The sequence below is a fragment of the Mytilus edulis genome, chromosome 4, assembly GCF_963676685.1.
Source record: "Mytilus edulis chromosome 4, xbMytEdul2.2, whole genome shotgun sequence".
NCBI classification, from domain to species: Eukaryota; Metazoa; Mollusca; class Bivalvia; order Mytilida; family Mytilidae; genus Mytilus; species Mytilus edulis.
This window is the reverse complement of record NC_092347.1, coordinates 98,542,023-98,564,861: the sequence shown is the minus strand read 5'-3', so window position 1 is coordinate 98,564,861 and position 22,839 is coordinate 98,542,023. Positions and strand designations below refer to the sequence as shown.

At 31.1% G+C, this 22,839-nt stretch overlaps 1 protein-coding gene across 3 annotated transcripts; it reads right to left on the bottom strand.

Moving 5' to 3' along the window:
• Positions 1–523: 523 nt before the first annotated feature.
• Positions 524–22,590, bottom strand: LOC139521229 (receptor expression-enhancing protein 5-like). Of its 3 annotated transcripts, none has more exons than XM_071314683.1 (6): positions 22,448–22,590; positions 8,278–8,371; positions 5,883–6,021; positions 5,305–5,449; positions 4,907–4,930; positions 524–2,986 (listed from the first exon to the last, which is right to left on the bottom strand). In XM_071314683.1, the coding sequence occupies exons 1-6, from the start codon at positions 22,536–22,538 to the stop codon at positions 2,901–2,903; spliced, it is 579 nt and encodes a 192-aa protein (XP_071170784.1). In that variant the 5' UTR covers positions 22,539–22,590; the 3' UTR covers positions 524–2,900. The 3 variants fall into 3 exon arrangements, with proteins under 3 accessions (XP_071170784.1, XP_071170782.1, XP_071170783.1); XM_071314681.1 differs by lacking the exon at positions 22,448–22,590 and adding an exon at positions 21,107–21,283; XM_071314682.1 differs by lacking the exons at positions 4,907–4,930; positions 22,448–22,590 and adding an exon at positions 21,107–21,287.
• Positions 22,591–22,839: the final 249 nt, after the last annotated feature.

Genomic DNA, 22,839 nt, shown 5'->3' with positions numbered 1-22,839 from the left:
GTATATTGTGGAGAGTTGTCTCATTGGCAATCATACCACATCTTTTTTTACATTGACATCTGAAACTTATCCTCATTCTCTGATACTTGAATTGAGGCCAAGTTCAGGTGTACCCCTGTCTGAGAAACATGTAAGTATCCAATATACCAAATACAGTTATCCTATAACTCTGACATACTAAGTATGAAATTTATGTTTCCCAGTCACTGAACTAAAAAATGAGGCCAAGGACATGTGTTGGATAGTCATCAGTATCAAAGTAAGAAGCGTCCAGTTTTTCTTCCCTCAGAAATATAAAGCTGGACACTGCCAAGGATAAGAGCTGAGGCTGCATTAACATTCCTTTGGCTTGCAATAAATCGCCAATATTCCATACTCAACAAGTAGCCGATATTTCATACACTCACAGAAGTGGCTAATATTTCATACACTCCAATAAGTGGCCAATATTTCATACACTCCAACAAGTGCCAATATTTCATACACGCCAACAAGTCAAGCGAGGCATAAAATAAACAAATTAACAGGTGTATATCAATTTATTATTTTTTTTAAGGTTCAAAACATTCACCAGAGGAATATGGTCAGGATGACTTAAATCTAATATTAAAACCTTGTTATATTTCTCTGTTATTGTCTTATTATCCTAGCATCAGTTTTTTTAATTTTTTCAGATATTTTCAAATTCTCTTCAAAATAGAGCAAGTTCTTCTCAGTCAAACACCCATTAATTCTATCATAACAAAGTTTTAATATACATGTATACTATGCTGAATAACTTTGAATGTAATTTCACATTTATAGAGAATGACTATAAACTATATTTTTTTTACAATATAACATTACAGTAATCTATAAAATATGATACACAGATTCATTTTCACTAGATTTATATTTGTGCATAGAAATAGTGTGGTGAGGTAAAGAGTTGTGTTTGAACTGTACCAAAAGTGCATAGCTTTGAGCCATTCTTCACTCAATTTTTGTATTAATTTTTGGAGAGGATTAGAAAAACCCTTTTAATAACTGACTTAATCTTGTATATTCGTAAATGTTTATACTACTATACAAAATACCAAATCTGAACTTATAATATTGTCACAGTTTAATGCTTTCAAATAGTATTTTCTAAATTCCATTAGCTGCTGTATAAGATCATTAATGTTTTTATAAGGCACCATAGTACAAGAAAACAGAATTCATTAAACATACTTGACATGGACTAGAATTAATTAACAATGCTACAACAATCAGTTAATATATAGTCAGAAGATTGAAACAGACTAAATACAACAGTCAAACATTACATTAATTATATATAAATGTCACAGCCCATTTTATATTTTAACTATTTTACATTGTTTTCTAAAATAAATGACTTCCAAGAAAAGCAAAAATTAGTTATCTCCCTTGTCCAATAAAGCTTGCAAATGTCTGATTATCTCCCTTGTTCAATTAAGCATTTGTAAATGTCTGGCAAGTTAACCTAAAAGCTCAGCTTCAGTATTTGGCTGAGGTTATATTAGAGAATAAATAATCTCACTGCCTACAGACAAGGAGTGGCAGTGTTTCTGTTAATCTTTGTTTTCAAACAAAGGGAGATAACTCAATTTATATTGTTTAACAATTCCTTGATACTCAATTTCAATGTACACCCTTTTCTAGATTACAGCAATCTCAAATTTATTTTTTTCTGATTCCTATTATATCATGAATGTCAGGTGTAGAAATTACTTTCTTCACTCAACTTATTTGATTTTTATTTCACCATTATTGAGCAGTATTATATTTTACCCTGTCTTAATTCAGATCTTCTATTTAATAGTCAAGATTATATGCATTATACATAAATATATATATAGTTACTTGGAATAATATCTAGCATAACTGGAACTACAAAGAATAAATGCACAGCATTATTCAGATTTTAAGCTGAGATTCCAAATAAAACAGTAACAGCATTAAATGCTCAAAGTTGATATAAATAGGAGAACCACAAATCAGTACAGGTCATACAGGCAAGCACTTAAATATAATTAAATTCTATGTACAAAATGTAAACATTTTAGTAAACATAAATAAATTATTAAGAAATATTTTAAACAGTTTCTGTGATGAATAAACAAACTGATGAAAAATCAAACAAAAATATAGAAACCAAGCTGAAGCTCTCTTTCGAAACACATTTCAATATTATTGCACTTCTCCATGTTTAAAATCTACACTTCTTTAATTCATTCCACTTATCTAATTCACAGTTTCAGAATTTATGAACTATGGGTAATTTAATTTTGTGAACATCAAGATGGAAATAATGTCACATCATCTTTTGTTTTGGAAGTTAGCCAATCAAAAAGATTTGTTATTCATGTGTGAAAGTATCACTTCATTGCATTCTAAAACTGACAATTAATGTAAAGTAGTTTGAAAGAAAGTTTTTATTTTGTAGTGACTAGGGCTAAGTCAATATTATGTCTTGAAGAACACTAGAAATTTGCAAGTATTACGGTTTTTCTTTTAGAAAATCTAAAGCTATTTAATATGCTTAAACATTTTTTTCTTGCACTTTGTACATGTATTTAACTTAGAAAGTATTTGTATAAATCAAATTTAAATTTATCAGTTTCTTGCTTTAAGTTGTTTTAAGGGAACTTTTAAACCAATGCACCAAAAGCATCTAATGGATGAATTGAACATGTTTTATCTTATTAAATGGTTGACATTTCTTAAAAACAGAAATAAGGAATGTACTATAAATAACAGGAGGCATGATAAATTATCTGGTAAAAATTAAATAATACAAAAAACTGATATGCAAAAAATTAAGAGTAAAAATCCAGGTGTTGTACAATTATTAAATGAAGAAGGTTGAGCATTAGTCCTCATGGTTACACACAAATTTATTCATCTTTAGTGGCGTCGGCCATTCTCTTCCTAATAGCATCATTGGCAGCTCCTCTTCCTATATCTTCGGCAAAATCTCCAACTGTAAAAAATAATATAACACTCAATTAATGGGAAATTAAAATTTAACATAATCAGCATGTTTTTAATCTTCTCTTCATCTTATACTTGAGATTCGGTATAATAAGGATTTGTGATTCAGTATGACTAGGATTTCTTTCTTTGTTTTATTATCATAGGGATACTGATAACTAAGTCATTTCCTGTTGTTTAGTAATGAGAAGGATTAAATCAAACTTTTCATAAATTACCCATATTTGTTTAAAAAAGATCTAACTGTTTGAAAAAAATAACACTTTTGAACATGTTGAAAGTATAACACACTTGGAGAATGGACTTGGACTAATAGCAATTGTTAATAGTCTCTTAGGGTTAATAAATCAGCTTGACTCTAATGAATGAATGTTTGAAATTTCTTTTAACAATTATTAAAAGTGAAGTAAATAAAAGCAGATGGTAAAGCCAAAACATCTACCGGCTAGGTCAGATATTTGTTATGATTCTTTAAAAGAAAGATGTTTTATATGTTAAGGAGCAGTTTAAGTATAACATGCAATATTTAATTCAGAACTGACAACTATATCATGTGTTTAAGTGACTGAACAATTAGTACATTTAGAATATAAACTGTATCAATTTGTCTGACAGTCAGTATTACTTATTTTATAGGTGTTTATTCTAACATAAATAAAGTTAATAGTCTTGTAACATATGTCATTTCAGGGTTTGAAATTAGCAGGGGCCCACTTGCTCATAATGACCCCTAAAATTTGTTGTCACCTACTAAAAATTTCTGCTTTTCTTGTATAGAACCCTATATAGTCCCCCAATTAATTTTAAATTGTAAACAGTGCACTCTTATGAAATGTGCCTTTGTGAAGGAGTATTGTGCCTAATTTGGGATCCACATCAAATTGATTTGAACAAGAAGCCGTGACCAGGAAATTACAAATAGTATCCTAATATAGAGGAAATATTCAAAAAGCATTGTGTAACATTTAGTAACAGGATGGTCCAATTTGTATATCATAACTTTAGAATAAATTTCTTTTATGGATACATCTGGGTATGCATTATAGCAGCAGGCTTGGAATCAAAGACAAAATTCATCAGAGGAAGCTATATCATACTCCTAGATGTAGTGTAGTGGTTTTTAAGACCAATATAAAAATTGCAATTGTCAATATTTCATATGATTTTGAAACTTGCAAATAATTTTAAACCAAGCTGGCGAATAACTTTTAATAAATAAATACAAGTTCCTAAGTTACCAAGCTTTTTTCTAATACCTTCTACTAAAAAAACGTAACTCTGTTTTACATGAAGTTTAGTTTAAAAATCTGTCATGCCTTTTAACAAGCCTTAAGATGGTTTAAGAACTATACTGTGTAGTTGGATAATCAAGTGCTAAGGATACCAAGGCCTGGATTGCAAACAAAACAAACTGAAAAGCTAACCAATTAGAACATGAAATATATCTATGCTTATGGATCATTGCTGTTGAATCTACTAATTATTTAAAAGAAAATGTATGTTTGATTCAAATATTGTAAGCTACAAGATTGCATGTAAGTCCGAAATTGTTTAGGTGGATAAGATGAAATATATATACAGAAGAATGATTTTTTTGTAGAGCTTTTATTATCACAAATGCAAGAGAAAAGTTTGTCTAAAATTCTGTCTTGGTTCTTTGCTATATCCAGAAAAATTTACTGAAATTAACCTTCTTATTTCTATATATTAATACCAAATATTCCCCTAGACCTTACACATGTTTCTTTTGAATGTTAATCATAAGCAACGATTTCTTAAAAAACAAAACTTTTTAGTTTAGAAAAAAAGATTCAAGTAAACATGGTAAATCATCAATTGGTTAGTTTTTTATTAGAATAAACAGAAACAGGTAGATAATTCCTGTAACCATGGTAACCATGTTACTTACCTTTTTGTTTTGCTATACCAAACACTTCACAAGGAAAATTAAGAAAATTGGTTAAAGCAGACATGTTAGTAGCTGAATTGAAATTATATACATTATAAGCTATAGGTACTGCTATGGAGTAAAGGGCCAACCAAAACATAAAATATAAAAAAAAAGTTTTTATCAAAGGAACAGCCATAATTCAATTGAACTTTGTACTTTCCATAACTGTTTAAAAACGTAACAATTACATAATATATTCAACCCAGTTCTGCTTTTAATTTCTGTTCCTTTCATCTTCTCAAACATTCAGTTATAAAATGTTATTAACTTGCTACATAATAAGCCCATTATAAAGTTAAACCATTTGCATAACCACTTCTTACAAATGATTAGTTATTCCCCTTTCTGTGACCTACCTTCTTGTAGTCTATCAGCAGCCTTGTCGATAGCATCATCTATTTTATTTTGGTACTTGAGGACAATAGGTTTGATCAGACGATGGTAGATCATCTGAGAGCCATTAGAAGCAATGGGAGCCATACACCATACTAAGAACACACACTACAATAAACAGTTCATCAATTATCATGTAGTATTTAGATTATTTATATGGAAGGTTTAATAATGAGGATATGTTGGGCAATTACTTTATTGACTTACTTTTGAACGGTTTAAGGAATGACCCTTTTTTTACCACTGTTTTAGACAATATTTTTATCTGATTAACACAATGTGACATCATTGTTTGTAAAGATAACTTATTTTAAAACATTTGTTCTCTGCCTGGCCCGTCCTTATTGATGTATGATTGTATGTACATACAAATGTGCTGTAACTCTTCTATTTTCTTTGTTTAAATTATGACATATACCTCACATTTACTTTTATTCATAAATTCTCAATCAATTGGCCAAGGCTTCATGTTTATTTATTGGTGCAGCTTTACATATAACATTGAACAAGCCATGTGTTATTCTCTGATAATCATACAAACCTTCAGAAACCAGTAAAATGGGATCCAGAACAGGAAAATGTCAGCGAAGAACTCAACCAATGCGAAAAAGCTATAAACCACCCAGTACGTCAACCACTGTGTATCATCTTCTTTCTGACTACTCTCTATGGCTTTAACTCTGAGATATAAAACATTTCATAAAGTTTAAAATAAAATATTGTTCGTTTCACCAATCTCGACCGACCTTGCAAAAATGGTTCAACTCACAAAATTTTATTGTCAAAACTAAGTCAAATTTTATTTTATTCATTTCTAATTTTCAGACTTGCTGGATCAACCAATATAGTTTCAGCTTTTGGGAAAAAATAAAATAATTTCCCTACCTACCTACCCACACCTGGCTTGGTAGGGTAGGGATTGGGGAAACAAACAATAAATTAATTTAGGCCTAAGTCAATTTCATTTTACTTTTGGCAGGTGATTGGTCAATGGTACACTTCTGAGTTGAACCTTTACTTTGTTTAATTGAAGCATTTTGCCAAGAATTCATTTATCAATAAAAATATTAATCCCATTTTGTCTTTCAGGTCAAGTAACTTATAAAATTTAAGTGTTGCATTAAATTAAATAATAAGAACTGAAAATAGAGTTTGTGCTGAGATGAATGTATATCAACATTTTTCAAGCACATTTTAAATTAAGTTGTACTAGTAAACTATTAGAACAGTGACCATGATGACATATACAGTATTACCGATATGAAGTAGAATGGGATAAGTCAGAAATGAAGTACACTGAATACCTGAGGATTTTAAATACAATTTGTAAATTGTTATCTGATGTGTGAAATCATATCAAAATAATCTTTCCTTCATCAAAAACATTTATTTTTTCTCTATACATGTAGAAGTAAATCAAGTTCTGTTATGAAAACAATTATATTTTCAATTTCGATTCTTTAAATTTTCATGTTTTTTAAGCATATCTTTATTCATGTCAATTATTATTATTATCCAAAAAAGGTCTTTTTGACAAACCAAAAGGTTTCTTTACATGAGCTGCATCAGATAGACATGATAGATTAAGAAGTTAACCTTTAGTCAAGTATAGAACATGTACATGTCAGGGATGGGGTAATTGAAAATGTAATGGTAATTAAGTGTAATGCATTACAATTTTCCATGTAATTGAATGTAATGTGTAATTTAGCATTTTTTTAATTACATGTAATGGTAATTTAATTAATTACATTGAAAAAAGCATGTAATGCTCAATTACTTTTGAATTACATTTCAATTACATATACATGTACTTTTATCATTTTATGGTGTTAAAGATAATGATTGCTAATATTAAGTCATTGTACATACTTTATTTGTACTAAAAAATATTTTCAATATTGTGACAAGCACACTTTTTGATATTTTTAATAAAAAAACAAATATTTATGATTTATGTATAATATCTTTATTTATATTATGTTTAATTTAAATGACTTCATTTTTGAGATGTCAAAATACCCCTTGATGTATTGGCAAGTTAATAGGAACCAATTCCCCTTCCTTTCAATATGATGATCTTTTGATCATAGAACTTCCATGTTCTGTGATCAAGCAATATCTACCACATTAGCTCCTGTCGTAATGCTATTTAGAATTGATGTCAAAGTGTTCAGACCAGAGAGATTCAGACTAAATGACAAAACAGTAAAATGGCTAATGATTATCAAATGCAATTATGCTTGCATGAATATTTTACACATGCATTATTTATACATGTATAATATTGTTAAAAAAAATACCATGACTGAAATGTAATGTGTAATTTAATTAATTACTTTAGTAAAGTAATTGTAATTTAATTAATTACATTTCAAAAACAGTGTAATGTGTAATTGATGTAATTGATCATTTTTGCAATGTAAGGTGTAATTTAATTAATTACATTCCAATGTAATTGACCCCAAGTCTGGTACATGTACAAGACTCTTAACTGATTTTGGAAAATTCAAATACAAAATAAAAGATGAATTTTTGTCTATCTTGTAGCTATAAGTGGGTCTAATTGGGGTCTAAGCATGACGCGGGATTGCCGATTTTTTGTAAGCGTGACACGTGAAAGTCAAATGATTGTGTCATGAGAACGGGAAATGAGGTCTAGCGGGACCCGGGATACGGGAATCTGACAAAACAGTAAGCAGGATCTGGGATCGGAACCCCCCTATAATAGGGTTCTTGCATTAAGCAACTCAATTTTTTTTTAAATAGTTTCATTGTACAGAATTTCCAGAGATTTTTTTCAACATAAAATAATTTATACAATATCTGACGAACCTTATTTACAGCAATTCTTATCATGAATTTTCTTTTTTCCCTATCTTTTAACATGTTTTTAAGTGTTTCAATAAATGTATACATCAACAACTAATACTTACGATGCATAAGCTGGATAGAGGAATCCAACAAAGTTACAAACAAACTGGGCTCCATAGCCTACCATTAAGTAAATGCCCAAAAATGCTGCCAGAGCTAAAATTAGAATAGATACATGGTCAGAATACATTCATGATCAATATGTACAGTTGTACTTATATGATACTAGTGTGAAATATCCTAGCTAATCCTGAATTTAGAATTAATTGCATAACAGTGTGGTCGACAGTAAAACGTTTGTAGGTTGTAACTTGTTTGTCAAGAGCTATGATTTTATGCTCACCCAGTCTGTCAGAGGCCTTCCAGTGGGGATTGAAATATTCACTTGTTACACATTCCGATATAATTCATAAAATGAAACTTTCTTTTTACAAAGCTTGAAAGGAATTTGTTTTAAATATTTATTATAATCATCACATACAACCGTGTCATTTATAAGAATAATAATGTTCAGAGATGATATTATTTAATAATAATAAAAAAATAGGTTTATCCATTGTAAAAAAAACTATTAAGTTGATGGGGTTAATTCACAAAATATCTCATTGATTAAGAGCACAACTACTTCTACGGTGTGATCATTTAAGAATGGCCTACTATTTATTCAATGCGTATACATGTGGGTTTTGTTTGTGAAGAGTTCTGGATAATTAAAAAATCATTTGATTTCTTTGTTTAATACCATAAAACGATTCATTCTTTCAGATATTTGTCACTTTGCCTTATCTTCAAGTCCAACACAATTTCTCACGTTTCTTACAAAACTTATATTCTTGTGATGTATTCTTTTGTTGGAAAAAAATGTATTGATATAGATAGATATAGGAAGATTTGGTATGAGTGCCAATGAGACAACTCTCCTCCCAAGTAATAATTCATAAAAGTAAACCATTACAGGTCAAGGTACGACCTGCAACACGGAGCCTTGGCTCACACCGAACAGCAAGTTATAGAGGGCCCCAAAACTACTAGTGTAAAACCATTCAAACGGGAAAACCAACGAGAAACGAAAAACACATATGAACTACATAAACAGACGACATCATGCATTGTAACTTTTAAAGCCAATTAAGTAAAAAAATTAATCTGAAAGAACGTGCGATATCATATTAGGAAAATTGATGGTCAAACCATAACAAAAAATCAAGTAAAGAATTTTAAGTATTCAACCTTTATAGCTTGCTGTTCGGTGTGAGCCAAGACTCCGTGTTGAAGGCCATTTTTATTTATTTTCAAATTACAAAGGTTATTCCTGATTAGTATTTTTAATTATTTTATTTAGGCGTTTAGAACCTTTGGTGACCTCACAGTTTAAATTTCTATCATAAGTACGTCGTGAGCAGTGGGCATTACAGACGAACGTTCACCTAATATTCCCCAGTCAATGAATGGCCATAGCTACACTGTTATGAATTTCATTCTAATTAGTTTCTTTCACAGGGTACATTGTATATGCACATATAACTTGCACCCTGTGAACAAAAAAAACCAAAGATCACTCAGTACTGTAAATTCAGTAATTATTGGGATGTTTTAATTATTGCAAAAAATGCATTTTAAATTTTTTATATGAATTAATTTTTTACTCAATATCGCAAAAATTCAAATTGCATTTTAGTCTAAAATGACAAATCACAACAATAAATAGACACAACAATATCTGAATTTACAGTACTTTATATATATTGATATCAGGACACTCATAATTTTATATTTTTAGAAGAAAAAATCAACCATTGAATCTCCTATTGTTCAAAACTTGGAATTTCATTATATTGTACAATGCCAAACTGCAATATTTTTTTTGGTTAAAAGTAATATTTATTAATATAAAATTTAATAGTGAACATATGGAAACCAATTTCTACTTCATCAGAAATGTGCCTCTTTAACATCTATACATGTTTTGACTTTTTTTCAGTTAAGAACTAAAGAGATACTGATGTAGTGAGCAAATTCAAGACAAAATCCAAATATTGCAATTTCAGGAAAATCTGCATAAGATATATATGAATGAGATATCAGAATGATTTAAATATCTTTAAACAAGTTTCATTTCCAGTCACAGGCACTTGTCTCAGAATTTTTTTTCCCTATATACCTTAATATAACACAAGGTACTTAACTAAATTTTTTGAAAAATGACCCCCAGTCCCGAATTCCTGTTATTTTTCGATTCCTCGGTTGTCAAACCTACTTAAACTTAATATGCCGTAAATCTAAATTGATTTATCTACACAATGGTATATGACACGACTATCATTGTTGTAGGGATCATTAGTAGCAGGTCTCAGAAGTCGGTCAACAGGATATTTTTTGCATTCGTCTCAAACTTTTGCAACACCCAGTCCGCATGTAATTGTATACTGGTTTCTCATTGGTCAATCGTCTGGCTAAAAATAAATGTGGGAAATTTTGATCAATTTATAACTCTACATTAGTGTCTTTGTGTACACGTGTGTTTCATAACAAAATGAATGTCAAACAGCTTATAGCATTGAATGAGGTAAAAAATGGTCATAACCTTTTACTTCTGGGGCAAAGTGGAACGGGGAAGAGCCATTTGGTCTGTACTATAGAGCAAGAACTAAAACTAGAGGCTCTAAAGAGCCTGTGTCGCTCACCTTGGTCTATGTGAATATTAAAGGAAGCAGATGGATTCATGACAAAATTGTGTTTTGATGATGGTGATGTGTTTGTACATCTTACTTTACTGAACATTCTTGCTGCTTAAAATTATCTCTATCTATAATGAACTTGGCCTATTAGTTTCATTGGAAAATGTTAGTAAAAATTCACAAATTTTATGAAAATTGTTAAAAATTGACTATAAACAACAATAACTCCTAAGGGGGTCAATTGACCATTTCGGTCATGTTGACTAATTTGTAAATCTTACTTTGCTGAACATTATTGTTGTTTACAGTTTATCTCTATCAATAATAATATTCAAGATAATGACCAAAAACAGCAAAATTTCCTTAAAACTAACAATTCAGGGTCAGCAACCCAACAACGGGTTGTCTGATTCATCTAAAAATTTTAGAGCAGATAAATGTTGACCTGATAAACAATTTTACCCCATGTCAGATTTGCTCTAAATGCTTTGGTTTTTGAGTTATAAGCCAAAAACTGCATTTTACCCCTATGTTCTATTTTTAGCCATGGCGGCCATCTTGGATGGTTGGCCGGGTCACCGGACACATTTTTAAACTAGATACCCCAAAGATGATTGTGGCCAAGTTTGGATTAATTTAGCCCAGTAGTTTCAGAGGAGAAGATTTTTGTAAAAGATTACTAAGATTTACGAAAAATGGTTAAAAATTGACTATAAAGGGCAATAACTCCTTAAGGGTCAACTGACCATTTCGGTCATGTTGACTTATTTGTAAATCTTACTTTGCTGAACATTATTGCTGTTTACAGTTTATCTCTATCTATAATAATATTCAAGATAATAACCAAAAACAGCAAAATTTCCATAAAATTACCAATTCAGGGGCAGCAACCCATCAACGGGTTGTCCGATTCATCTGAAAATTTCTGGGCAGATAGATCTTGACCTGATAAACAATTTTACCCCCGTCTCAGATTTGCTCTAAATGCTTTGATTTTTGAGTTATAAGCCAAAAACTGCATTTTGGGTGCTATAAACAGTTTCGTACTAAAAACTAGGGGTATTTCCCCAGTGATTTTACATACTGATGGAATTCCCTGCTATTTACATACCACTAAATGAAAAAGTTGATTGTTTTTTATGTTCAATGTGAAAAACATATATTGAAGTTCAATTAAAATGCCACTTTTGTCAAGATTTAAAAAAAAAAAAATGTTTTTGTGACTTCCTACTATATGGGAGGCAACTCCATAAACAGCTGATTTTCACCTGTTGCAAAAAGCACTTTGATTTGTCAGGTAAGATAGCTCCTTTCGGAGCAGGCGAACGTAGGCTGAAACTACATTTTCTTAAATCAGCCGGATAAGCTCTTCGAAATGCATATTATAAGAAATCTCAAATATATGCACAGGTTACTGATCCGTGTGTCCAAAGGTGGTCTGTTTTTAAGGTTTTTTAGGGGGAAAATGCCTAATTTCCAGCTGATAACTTGTACCAATTTGCATGTTTAAACAAGAGATGTTGGATTTTTTTTTATTTATTCAGAAAGTTCATAGAATTATCTTTCCATTGATGTATAGATATCTATATAACTATGAATATCTGACTTCTGCATGATGGGTCCACTATTACATGCCCTGTTACAGAATGACGTCACGTAAAAAACTGTTGATTGCACCCTTAAAGGGACAAATATAAAATATAGTGATGTTTTAGCATAGAAATATGTTAGCGAATGGAGTAAAATAATTCCGAAAAACATTGTACGGCATGTATACATTAATTTAAAAGCATCGGTTTGGTATATTTAATGCAAATATTACAGATTTGTACATAGCAACCAGATATAAGAAAACCAGACTCTGTGCGAATATTGAAGTTTTTTCATTTTTTGCGACGTCATGATATTTTTATTCAATCTCTCATATATTTGGAACCAAAAGTTGCATATGAAAAGTGTAGATTTTTTCTACTTTGACCTTTACTCCTGATCAGTGTAACATAAATTTTTATTCATTATTATATATATTTGGTACTTTTTGTAGTCAAAAAGGTACACATGCCATTCCTAAGAAAAACACTATTTCAATATTTTCTCAACTCAGCTTAACTTAGTTCATATAGTACTAGGGACAAAATATATTTAAAGTAACTTTATTCATGCCTATTTCATAGTTTTTATTCCATTTATTCAAAAGAAACCCAATTTTATGATTTATTTTCTTTGTAAAACTGATGAAAATGTGATACAGGAAATGTTTGGAATTTGCCAGTTTAACTGTTTGCCACTGGCCAATATGCCACTACTGCGCGACATAAAAAAAGAGCTGTAACTTCACTATTCGTGGTCACAATCCTTAAAGTAAGACATCATTTTACTCGTTATAGTGTACAGATTGAGAAAAGCTAGAAAATATAATATTTCGCATACAAAGTTTTGCCTTAAGGGTGCTATAAACAGTTTCGTACTAAAAACTAGGGGTATTTCCCCAGTGAGATTTACATACTGATGGAATTCCCTGCTATTTACATACCACTAAATGAAAAAGTTGATTGTTTTTTATGTTCAATGTGAAAAACATATATTGAAGTTCAATTAAAATGCCACTTTTGTCAAGATTTAAAAAAAAAAAAATGTTTTTGTGACTTCCTACTATATGGGAGGCAACTCCATAAACAGCTGATTTTCACCTGTTGCAAAAAGCACTTTGATTTGTCAGGTAAGATAGCTCCTTTCGGAGCAGGCGAACGTAGGCTGAAACTACATTTTCTTAAATCAGCCGGATAAGCTCTTCGAAATGCATATTATAAGAAATCTCAAATATATGCACAGGTTACTGATCCGTGTGTCCAAAGGTGGTCTGTTTTTAAGGTTTTTTAGGGGGAAAATGCCTAATTTCCAGCTGATAACTTGTACCAATTTGCATGTTTAAACAAGAGATGTTGGATTTTTTTTTATTTATTCAGAAAGTTCATAGAATTATCTTTCCATTGATGTATAGATATCTATATAACTATGAATATCTGACTTCTGCATGATGGGTCCACTATTACATGCCCTGTTACAGAATGACGTCACGTAAAAAACTGTTGATTGCACCCTTTACCCCTATGTCCTATATTTAGCCGTGGCAGCCATCTTGGTTGGATGGCCGGGTCACCGGACACATTTTTCAAACTACTAACCCAAAAGATAATTGTGGTCAAGTTTGGATTAATTTGGCCAAGTAGTTTAAGAGGAGAAGATTTTTGTAAAATATTACTAAGATTTACGAAAAATGGTTAAAAATTGACTATAAAGGGCAATAACTCCTAAAGGGGTCAACTGACCATTTCAGTCATGTTGACTTATTTGTAAATCTTACTTAGCTGAACATTATTGCAGTTTACTGTTTATCTCTATCTATAATAATATTCAAGATAATAACCAAAAACAGCAAAATTTCCTTAAAATTACTAATTCAGGGTCAGCAACCCAACAACGGGTTATCCGATTCATCTGAAAATTTCAGGGCAGATAGATCTTCACCTGTGTAACAATTCTACCCCTGTCAGATTTGCTCTAAATGCTTTGGTTTTTGAGTAAAAGCCAAAAACTGCATTTTACCCCTATGTTCTATTTTTAGCCATGGCGGCCATCTTGGATGGTTTGTCGGGTCACCGGACACATTTTTAAACTAGATACCCCAATGATGATTGTAGCCAAGTTTGGTTTAATTTGGCCCAGTAGTTTCAGAGGAGAAGATTTTTGTAAAAGTTAACGACGACGACGGACGACGGACGCCGGACGCCAAGTGATGAGAAAAGCTCACTTGGCCTTTTAGGCCAGGTGAGCTAAAAAGGGGGGAAAACGGTCGCAGTCACAGGAACAACGGGAGTGGCTTCCTTGAATATAGGTGGGATTACTGTCCATTCCTGCTCTGGTATAGCAGATGGTCATTTTTCAAATGACGAACTACAGTACAGCCTGTGACTTCCTCTTAGTTATGTCCACCCTCTTGCATGGTCAACATCCAATGGTGAACATTTATTGGGGTATTCAATCTTGAGATGTTGGCCATTTATTGGGGGTCATAAATCATGGGCAGATTTTTGGGAGAGATCCGTTTGCGCCAAAAATGCGTCCTTTTGCGCCACAACTTTTTTTCTCCGATGCTACGTTTGCGCCACCTGTTTTAAAATTACATGGTATCATTTGCGCCAAAAATAAAATATACGATTGCGCCAATTTAAAGAAAAATGACTTCCCTCCTCCTTTATCCAGGCTTGGGACTTGCAGTTTTCACTGGCAGAGTTAAAGTAATTTTAAGTCATTTAATGATTAACTTTAATTATAAAACTATGTTCAGTCGGACATCATAATAATATAGAATGAAATTCAAAACAGTGTGGCTGTGGCCATTGATTGACACATTAAATTCATCCATTGACTGGGGACAATTTACGTGAACGTTTGTCTGTAACGACCACTGTTCACGACGTACCTACGATAGACATTCAAACTGTAGGGTCACCAAAGGTTTCTTAACGCCTTTAATTATAAAATAATTCGAAAAAATAACCAGGAATAACCTTTATGTTTTGATTTATATAATTGATATAAATCAAAACATCGAGTTATTTCTGATTATAATTTTTTCGAACTACTTTATTAATGTGTTGAGAACCTTTGGTGACCTCATAGTTTAAGTGTCTTTCAAAAGTACATAGTGAGCAGTGGTCGTTACATAAAAACGTTCACCTAAATTGTCCCCAGTCAATGGATGAATTTAATGTGTCAATCAATGGCCACAGCCACACTGTTTTGAATTTCATTCTATCTGTTTAAGAAGTTAAAGGCTAGAATTTATAACTCATTACACATACAAAGTCTATGCGGCTAAGTTCTCCTTCTGCATATTTCTCATACTTTTCAACGGCGAAACTTTCCTTTTCTGACACATGCCTAGTTCTAAATGCTGGTGCATTTGTACTTCTCAATTTAATGTAAGTTGTAGCTTGAAATTTTACTATATTGTCCAAAAACTAATAATTTATAACACAAAAATCATACTAAATATATATTAATCTTTAATATGTACGATCAATATGTGTTCAGGTAAATTGGCGCAAATGAGTTCCGAAAACTGGCGCAATTGATACATTTGAAATTTTTTTTTTGGCGCAAATGATACCCCTGAAAAACAGTAATTGGCGCAAAAGGAGTGCTGCCAGATTTTTTATCTAATTATGTTACCTGTTAAAATCAATCAGGGTTGAAGTTTTCAGCTGGTATGTTTCATTAAAATTTACCTGTACAGGTAACTTGGGTTTCTTTTAAAATTGACATTTCACCTTTTTTTGTAAATGTAGAATAAAGTATTGTTTTACTCTGTTAATTTATTATTATTTTTTGTCTTTAATGTTATTTAAATTTTTTATTTTTTAATTGTTTTTTTTTTCATTTTTTTTTTGTTTTGTTTCTTATTCTTTTAATTTCTTCTTAGTAAGAATCTTGAGTCGAAATGGCAAAAAGTCAAAGCCAAAGTTATTGACTAGCATTTGAAATAAACATGATAAACAGACTTTTAATAATTGTTTTTTAAATAAAAGGTTTATATAAATGTACATGATGCACATTGTATTCAATTGTTTGTTAACATTATTAAATGAGTTATTACTATTAATTATAACTAATAATCATGCAAGTGATATTTTAAATAAAAAAAATGAAAGTAATTAAACAATTTGGTTTCTTAACAAAATAAGATGATTCAATATCAATCCTTTTACAATAGATTTTGATAACATCTAATATTATTCAGGAAAACTACAAGTACCATTATATGGTTTAGGAAAAAACTAATTTTGTTTATTTAAATTTTCTTCAAATCTCAAAACAAGAGTTGTGCACAAACAATCACTGAAAAAGACTTATTTTCCAAATGTCCACCTAGTTATCATAAAATTTTGATAAATGTTCATTAAAAATGCTAATCATAATGAAAAATGTTCTTATATATCTGAATCAAGTGAATCTTATGAAAAGAAATTATTTAAAGAAATTGTCTTGAAACTTATTAAATATGTTATCTTCAGTTTGGTTAATTTCTTTCAAAATTTGTCAGACTCTCCAGAAAAAATAAAGTGCACTTCTAAAGATGGTGACAGTGTATTACATTGTCGATAGTGCTGGACTGGCATGATACATATTCTTGGTATACATTTACAAAGAATATTTCAATCAACCTAGGCCTTTTAGATAAAGTTAATAATTGCAGGGACTTGAATGAATTAAGACTTTTAAAGTCCTTAATAAAAAATGAATTTAAAGAAAAATCTAAAAATAATAACTTATGATAAAAACTGTAAAGTTAACTTGATTGTGTCAATTAAGGTAGAGAATTTTTGGTCATAATTTAGAAATAGAAAATAGTGGACAATATAAAATTCCTAGAAAGGATAGAATGTGTAAACTGTGCCTCTTGTAGGTCAATGAAGAACACCTATTCCTTGATTGTAAAATTAACAAAACAACTTTGAGATATAAATCTATTTGAAAATTATTTACCTTCTCATTAAAATGTCTCTAACCCAAGAACAAAAAGTAAAAGAAATGCTTAACCTCTAAAACATGGATCATGTTTAAAATATCATATGACAATAAAAATATTATCAAATTTTGCTGTACTGAATATTTCTAATACTTATAAATATTTTATTCAATAAAGAAATAATGAATTGCCTAAATTTCATTTAGCGTAAGTCCTAAAGACAATCTTAATCATATGTTAAGATCAGTCTATCTACAATAATAAACCATTTTGATTTTAGAAAATTAATTTGAGAAACACCTAGTCAATAGAAAAAGGCAGGCATTGTAAATGTTTGCAGTATATTTGAAAATGAGATTCATTTATTCTTCATGATCACTACCAAAAAATAGACTTAATATAAAAAATAACTTAAATTGATCAAAAATTATTTAAAAGGTATAATATCAAAACTAATAGTCAGGAGACAATTATTTTTTAATTAAGCTGTTTGTTCATGTTGTTCAACTAGTTTTATTGTTTCATTTTATTTTTGAATTTTTTGTCATAATCACAGTTATTAAATTTGACAAACACATACATGTATATTTTACCTGAGACACCTGACCTGTAAGTTATATAATTTTAACACTTCAATGCATTCAAGATTTCCCTTTATCCTTGACTAGTTTTTGAGTAATACCTTGTGTATTAAAAAAGCAACAGGGGGTATGATGATGAACATATAGGGCCACCATGGTGAACATATTTTTTATGGCCACCATTAATAAGATAAAGTCACAGGTAGTACTGTATTACAAAAATTGACTTATGTAAAGTCCAGAGAGAGTCTGAATGATGTCAATAAAATTGGAAAATCTGAGTTCTAAAATTAGAAACTCCTGACACATTCGACAGACCTCAAAAAACACTTATTTGGGTTTGTTTCAAATAATCTGTAAAGAATTTACAATAAAGATAATGATTTATAGTCAGAGGGAAGCTGACAGTTTTTATTTTAATAATTTTTATAATAATTTAATCACTGCGGGCTGGGTGTTGCCAAAGTTTGAGACGAATGCAAAAAAAAATCCTGTTGACCGACTTCTGAGACCTGCTACTAATGATCCCGACAACAATGATAGTCGTGTCATATACCATTGTGTAGATAAATCAATTTAGAATTACGGCATATTAAGTTTAAGTAGGTTTGACAACCGAGAAATCGAAAAATAACGGGAATTCGGGACTGGGGGTCATTTTTCAAAAAATTTAGTTAAGTACCTTGTGTTATATTAAGGTATATAGGAAAAAAAAATTCTGAGACAAGTGCCTGTGTTTCCAGTGTACAAATGTAGATACATGTAATTTAATATGGAACATGATTCTTTAATTTCTCAAAATATATTATACATGTAGGACACAAAATTTATGCTTTTGATTTAATACTCATTTAAAGTAGAAGAAAATACATTGTGTCAACCTGGCCCAAGGAGAAAGTGTGGAACATGGTTTTGACATGTCAATCTATGTGTTTTTAATGATGTTAATCAAACAGGTTTTTAATGTTGTCTGTAGGTTAACTCAATAAGGAAGACCCAAACCATATAATATAACATTATAATAAAGTTATCATTTGTTTGTGTCTATGATTTATGTTTCATAATAATAAGGTGGTGAATGTGATAATACATTAATACATGTAATCTTTAAGAGGAGATGAAACAGTTTCAAATTAAATTGGTGTTAAGTGGTTTTTTTGTGAATTTGAAAAAGGTCCCATCTTTGATAAATCATAAAATACAGGATACAAATATACTTGTAGCTGAGAAAACTGAGGTTCAAAACTAGGAGATAGCTATAGTAATTCCTTTATTTTTTATCTTGATATTAATACAGGTTTTACAATGTTCTCATATAAAGTCATTATTGACACAATGTTTTACTTCTGACAGATATACATGTACAAAAAAATAATGACATTTTTGTACATGTATCAGTGTGCATGGACTAAAAATTAATTCCAGGCCATATGATGAACATTCGGTTTTAATTGTTAATGAGACAACTATCAACCAAGAGTTTAACTAAAGTGAATATAAGCAATAGTTGCTCTAGTATCTGCGAGCATAAAAAAAATGTTAAAAAAATGACTCATTTTCCTTTGAACAGAAACAAGCAATTAATAAGTATTTCATCAAAAATTTAATTGAAGGGAAAGTTAAATAAAGAGCTGCCCCATGAGCGAATGATATACCTGTTGGTTTTTTAACGTATAAAGTTCCATTACTCCTCAATGTTATAATAAAAATTTATAAAAAAAACTAAAGGGAGGTTATTTTTATAGATATAAACTAGTCACCAAAGTTTCATGAATAAAGCGCTTTTGAGTTATTGGCCAAAAACTGGAAAATCCCACCTTTTTTATGAATAAAATCTCATTACTCTGAAACGCAAAATCTAAAATTTATAAAAATTGAAGTGGAGCTTAAGTCAATAAATATAAACAATTCTACAAAGTTTCATGAAAACAGCTCAAAGCATTTTTGAATTATTGTACGAAAACTTGAAAATCACAATTTTTTAATGAATAAAACCCCAAAATTCGGAAACCAAAAATATAAAATTTATAAAAATCGAAAGGGAGCTCACGTCAATAGTTATATTCAATCCACCAAAGTTTCATACAAACTGGATAAAGCATTTTTGAGTTATTGTACGACACGTAGACGACTGACGGACAGACAACAGTATACCATAATATGTCCCATAAACAGGCGTATAAAAATGAGTTATTTCCCTTTGAACAGAAATTTAGTCATTAATAAGTATTTCATCATAAATTGAATTTTAGGGTAAGGGCTTTAACTGAACAAGGAGAAAAGCTAAAATATTGAAAATAGAACTTGACCTGTAACTTGTCATGATAAAACAACACACCAAAAATTTAATCAATATCTTCATGCATGAAGAAAAAAAGTCTGGAAAACTGATTTGCTGGACAGTGCAAACTCAAGTCCCCTTCGACTTTGTTGGTTTGGGACTAAAAACAAAAATGCCAGTAATATCAGAACAGCTGAACTTGACTTGCTTGGTGGGTTTTCATATATACTGTACCAACTTGACTTTTGTGTATTGAAAATGGTACACATTTCATTACATAGTACATGTATGAACACTGATACAGTTTTATCTAAGTATTTCCTTTTTTCCAAATGGCAATGCAAAATGATGGTACAACATGTACAATATTCAATGGGGAATCTGAATATTAAACATGGGCTACACCCTTATTTTATGATTGGTCTACAGGCTCCTTTAAACAATGTTAAGGGCATTCCATCTCCATTGAGATGACACCCGGCATCATGTTTACAGCTCTTTCAGCAGGGATCAAGGCTCTGAGGGAACTGAAGAGTCAATGTAGGAACCCCAAATGAAAGATTACACTTTTCAGCACTGGCTGGGAAATTTAATTAAACTTTCTATGCAGAATACACTCCATTTTAACAATTTTGTAACTATTTGAAATACAACATAACAAATGAACTATGTGGGACAATAAAACGTCATAATTAAAATGCAAAGAAGTGAATTTCAACCAAGTACTCGGTCTTTGGTTCAAGGCCACTAACAGCTGTTACCGGTCAAGGTCCATTCACATCACACCATCAAATGAGAATAATTTCCTAAATATCTTACCAATTACTATATACATGCGTCGAACGCCAGTTTTGTCTTCGATCTTTTGCAATAAATCGGTGAAAAAATTCTTTTCCTGCAAAGCTTTGTTTAATTTTGCCTTCCATCCCTCCGCAGTTCCTGAAGTCGTGCTGGCCATTTTGCTGGTTTCCGATCAGTGTCAATGAAACGCTTGAATGGGCACTTCAGCTCACGACACAGGATTGGACATGGGTTTCACACAAAAAAGTCGAATAGGACTGTGAAGGAAACACTCAAAAACACGTAATATCACAAAAAAGAAGATGTGGTATGATTGCCAATGAGACAACTGTCCACAAGAGACCAAAAAGACACAGACATTAACAACTATAGGTCACCGTATGGCCTTCAACAATGAACAAAGACCATACTGCATAGTCAGCAGGGGCGGATCCAGCCATTTTAAAAAAGGGGGGGGGGGTTCCTAACCCAGGACAAAAGGGGGGGGGTTCCAATTACATGTCCCCATTCAAATGCATTGATCGTCCAAAAAAAAAGGGGGTTCCAACTCCCGGAACCCCCCCTCTGGATCCGCGCCTGGTCAGCTATAAAAGGCCCCGCTAAGACAATGTAAAACAATTCAAACGAGAAAACAAACGGCCTTATTGATATAAAAAAAATGAACGAAAAACAAATATGTAACACGTAAACAAACGACAACCACTGAATTACAGGATCCTGCCTTGGGACAGGCACATACTTAAATAATGTGGCGGGGTTAAACATGTTAGCGGGATCCCAAGTATCCCTAAGTATACCACAAAAAACTTTAAAAAAAAACCTTAAACTATGTCATGTAGGGAAAAACACAATTTTGCTTTAGAAATTGTATATCGAAAAAGCTTCTGCAACAGTTTAATAAATTTACATGCAGGTTTGACAGTGTAATTGATGTGAAACAAACCTTCACCCAGATTCATCAGTTATTAAGTGTAATTCCATGAAACTGGGACAAATTTATGAATGACTGAAAAACTTAAATTGAAAGCTTCGACTGTATCTATTCAAATCCTTGGTCAGATATATTATGAAAAAAATATATAATTTTCAGACTGAACCTTAATGTTGATGACGCCTTCGCTTAATATTTTCTCTATTCACTGTCTTTTTTATTTTGGGTGGAAATTACTTTTCTATTCTGTAAACCCCACCCAGGTTCTCATGAATGATTTGCATCAAACATGTTTACCAAGAATTAAGAAAGCCTTCATTCGGGACTCAGGACGTACATACATATTTTTATATTAACTCGGTCCTCGCCCTTCATGCTTGAAACTTTTGTATTTAAGAAAGATGAAAAAGTTAGAAAAACTAAGTTACCTTTACAATTATCAACTCTATCTTTTGATGAAAATGTGTGCTTTATGGTCTTCATAACAGATTTAAGAGCATCTCCTCCTTCAGCTGACATCTTGTAATTTAAACTTAACAAAATAATGCTTTCTCTTAATTATTATGTCACACTTGTCGCTGTTAGCTATCACAGTGAATACAGTTCGGTATATTACAAGTTCTCTTAATTCGAAGAACAGTTCACAAACACAGTCGATGCTTATATTTTGAATGAACTTCTATTCAAAATTTTATCACAGCTAAAACGTTTGAAAATTACCAAGCAACTTTGTAGAACATAAGGCCAATTAAAATTAATTGCTAGATTTTCATCCCCGCCCGCCCCTCTGAAATCGTCCCGCCCCGATTTTTTTTATTTA

Coding starts and splice junctions, on each gene's coding strand:
- LOC139521229 (XM_071314681.1), bottom strand. CDS start 21,245: ATGGCCAGCACGACTTCAGGAACTGCGGAGGGATGGAAGGCAAAATTA. Junction 8,372..21,106: donor ACGCATGTATATAGTAATTG/GTAAGATATTTA, acceptor TTCTAATTTTAG/CTCTGGCAGCATTTTTGGGC. Junction 4,931..5,304: donor TGCTGATAGACTACAAGAAG/GTAGGTCACAGA, acceptor TTCCTTGTGAAG/TGTTTGGTATAGCAAAACAA.